This window comes from Halyomorpha halys, unplaced genomic scaffold, assembly GCF_000696795.3.
Source record: "Halyomorpha halys isolate HHAL.00 unplaced genomic scaffold, Hhal_1.1 Scaffold8.1, whole genome shotgun sequence".
In the NCBI taxonomy this organism is placed as follows: domain Eukaryota; kingdom Metazoa; phylum Arthropoda; class Insecta; order Hemiptera; family Pentatomidae; genus Halyomorpha; species Halyomorpha halys.
The window spans coordinates 859,317-862,998 of NW_027111933.1; the positions used below are offsets into that span (position 1 = coordinate 859,317).

The window sequence follows — 3,682 nt, forward strand, 5'->3', positions numbered from 1 at the left end:
TTTTTTTATGGAATATATACAAACACTCGTTAATGGCACAAACAATTTAATATTACTTTATTTACATTGAAGGATCAAACCGATGAAGATAGTCTTCTTAATTCTCATTACAGTCTGAAACAATTGTGCTGGCAGGTGTAGAAGGAGCGGTAGGTGAAGCGAAACGATGAGAGAGTTGATGAGAAGAGTTTTCTCTTCCATTCAATTCCTCGATCAATACCTCCATTATCTTGGTCCGCACGACCAATTTTCTGTTTTGTGGAATATCGTTTAAAAATGGTAGTAAGCTATTGAGGAAGTGCTGGTCTGCCTCTTTATCTACTTTTCTTCGTTCTTCTAAGTACATACCATTTTTAGATTGAAATGTTTCATCATAGTACGAGCATTCATCCCTGGAGAATTTTCTTTTCTTTTTTAATGGACTTTGTCTAAGCTGACCATTTGCTGTTGAGGGTTCATTGTCATCGTGAGTCCAAGGGGTGGCCAAAATGGTACATTGGGTGGAACTAGAGTGATGGTGAGGCTCGTAGAAAGAGTCCGAATGAGTTTGAGATTCCTCTTCTTCTTCGACTGCAGATATACTATTTTCCGTGTTGCCAAGATGGATTGTGTCTGCTAAGAAATATAGGAGGCTGAAAAAGGGCCACGAGGACTTTCGATAACCATCACCTCCACTCTCACTTTTCGAATTCACTTCTTTTTTTAACTCCTTTCGAAATGTGTCCCGTAGTCCTCTCCATCTCTTCTTGAGCGAGTCAACTGAAAAAAAAGAATTTTTTTGTCAGTCCTTCATTAATAATAATCTTATCTTTTTCTTTAAAAAAATAAAAAAAATGATGAAATGTATAATGTACCTGTGGACAGACTTAGCCGTCCATATACGATAAAACTGTTGGATAACAAACCACAAACTCCATTTTGCGATTCTTTACTATAGTACAAACCTTTTCGAGCTCGGCCGAACCACTTTGAACAATTGTGACAAACTTTTTTGTTTTTTTACTTCCGCTCTTTCAACATAAGGGTTCTGGCAGTCTAATAAAGAATCGTGAACTTCGACCACTCTGTCTCGTTTTTAAAGAAATTTTGTCTAATATCCTGGAGGCGAGAGCAGACGTATACGATCAGGGGGCTGGATGTCATATCTAACACATAGCAAAACGAGTACAGAGGATTTAAAGTTTGTTTTTGTTTTTTTAAATTTTATTTATTGATATTTACAACTGTATAAAAAAATACAACCAGTAAATTTGATCATAATGACATAATGATATGATACAGGATGTAGAGAAACTACCCAGTAGTAGAACTCTAAAAACAGTTTGAGGTCACGAGGCCATCTTCTTTTCAGGCGCCTCGGAGGATTGCCAGGAATGGAAGAGGAAGCAAGGTTAGAAACGAGTGGGTTTGGGTGGTTAGGGAGTTTATTATGGAAGGAATAATATCGGGTTCGGGCTAGATCGGTTACATAAGGAACATTAAGGTCTTTATGGATGGTGGATTTAAAGTTAAAAAGTTAGAATAAATGATTATTATTGTTGTTAGTGTTGAACAAACAAGAACATAGTGTCATGAAATTAAAATCAAATCTGTACCGCTACAACCTATGAAGGGTCAAGTATGCTGTAATTTGTAATGAAGTACTTTTACTAGACAAACGGTTGTACAAGGAGATGATCTGGTCCGTATCACACTCATCCTTTACCCAATTAAGGGTACCCACTTCATGAGACTGAGTGTACCTCGGAGGGCTCCCGAACACAGGCTCACAGCCACAGTAAAATACAAAATAATGCCACAGCGAGATTCGAACACAGATCCTTAAAGTTAGTAGCACAATGTCTTGCCACTGAGCCAGTCGCTCCCAATGAAAGTGGCATGTAAAACAAAATAACTGGACTGCGATTCAGGTTCTCGTCCAGCATGAATTGTAAGCCTTAAAACTAATGCACCCTTATCCTGAAAAAGCGTCAGATCATGTTAAGAAACTTGAAATTAAAGTTTGTTTCTGGTAATATATACTGTTGAAGGGGCATTTGGTATTTCCATTAACAAAAATTTTATGCATCCTTCAAAAAGGACACCATATATCATACCACAATAACATACATAAATGCCGTTTATTCTACCGAATATACTTCTAAGAAGGTTAAGAAGAAACTTCAAAACATGCAAAGGCAATGTTCAAATGATTTAATTTATTAACAGCAATTCCATCACTAAAATTGAACTATTTACAAAATATCACAACAGGATTAACTCAAATTCAATCCTCAGATTTTACAGTTTGTTTTCTAACATGTAAAATGCGAGAATAATTTCAAATTATATTGTAAACAGTAATAATTCTCATTAGTCACAATAATTATATGCAAACATAGTTGCATTGTCATAATTTTCAATCAGCAATAATAATATAACCTTATAATAATAAGCCAATATTTCACATACTGTTATATGCATGGATGTATTAAATGAATGTATTAATAATGGATGGTACGAAAAAAATAATGCACTAACATAACGTGTGTTATTTACATTAATGTAATACATTACAGTAATACATCAACATACTTAAAAATGCCTAGATTCGCTAAAATCTTTTCTATATATTTTTTTTAAAAAATAGAAAAAATTGATATAAAAAAATTAATGAGATTTACCTGATTCATTTATTTCATTAGCAACTTCTTGCCACAGCTTCTTTTGAACACTCCTCACGTGGTAATTTTTTTCCTTTGGGTCCCAAAGACTCCTCCTTTCCTGAACTAATTCTATAAGTCTTTCACAGTCCATGTCGAAACATTAATTTGAAATTTTATTCGTTAATGTACCCATATACGTAGCTATACGCACGAATACGGACGAACGACCCTCACCAAGGACGGTGTGTATACGACTGCTTGGCATTGGGATTGTTCGGGCGTACCCGGACGAATATGGACGAATCACTCTGCTTCCATTAAACGCCTAACTTGTTCTATGAATAGAAAAGACAATGGTTTGTTTATAAATAAAGACTAAATTCTATTTTATAAATAAATATAAACTGGAAGATTATGACGTTGATTGTAATTTTAATATTTATCCATGCTAAATTATTATTTATAGAATTATTTACCCATTTATTATGTTTACACCATATAGTAACAAATTATTATAAAATTTGATTCTCATTATTTAAGCTTAGAAAACTACTTGAATAGAATATTCAAAAACATTTTTGAAGAGTTACTTAAAATTAGTGAAAGTCTTAGTAACAATATATTCTTATTCTGAAAATAATATACATATATGTATGTATATATATATTTGTACAATCGAATACTTAGTTGAATTTCTTTTTTTATTAGATTGGAAGAAGATACTTCGGGTGGCGGTTAATAAAGGTTTTAAAATAGTAACAAAAAACTATTTTTTGTTAACCAACGTTTCGTCCCGCTTTGTAGGTCTTCGTCAGGGCTGATAAGAATGCCGTTCTGATGTCAACTGGCAATCTTTCCTTTTTATTATTTTTTATTTTAATATATATAAATGTTTATACATCATTTTCAGTAACATATATTATATATTTTTTCCGATACCTCTAAAACAGAAAATAAAACATTAATTCTTGCTTTGCATCACGTTTGTGTGTCATAAATCAAATTAAATACAACCTTTTTCTTTTGTTGGTACTTAA

At 33.1% G+C, this 3,682-nt stretch overlaps 1 protein-coding gene and 1 long non-coding RNA gene across 4 annotated transcripts in view; one reads left to right on the forward strand and one right to left on the reverse strand.

Moving 5' to 3' along the window:
- The window catches only part of LOC136796350 (uncharacterized), a 201,575-nt gene that overhangs the window by 17,466 nt on the left and 180,427 nt on the right, over nt 1-3,682 (forward strand). The gene's annotated exons all lie outside the window — the stretch shown is intronic.
- Nucleotides 30-2,948, reverse strand: LOC106677611 (transcription factor Adf-1). Its single transcript, XM_014415645.2, has 2 exons — nt 2,664-2,948; nt 30-759 (listed from the first exon to the last, which is right to left on the reverse strand). Exons 1-2 carry the CDS (start codon nt 2,794-2,796, stop codon nt 98-100), a joined length of 795 nt encoding a protein of 264 aa, XP_014271131.1. The 5' UTR covers nt 2,797-2,948; the 3' UTR covers nt 30-97.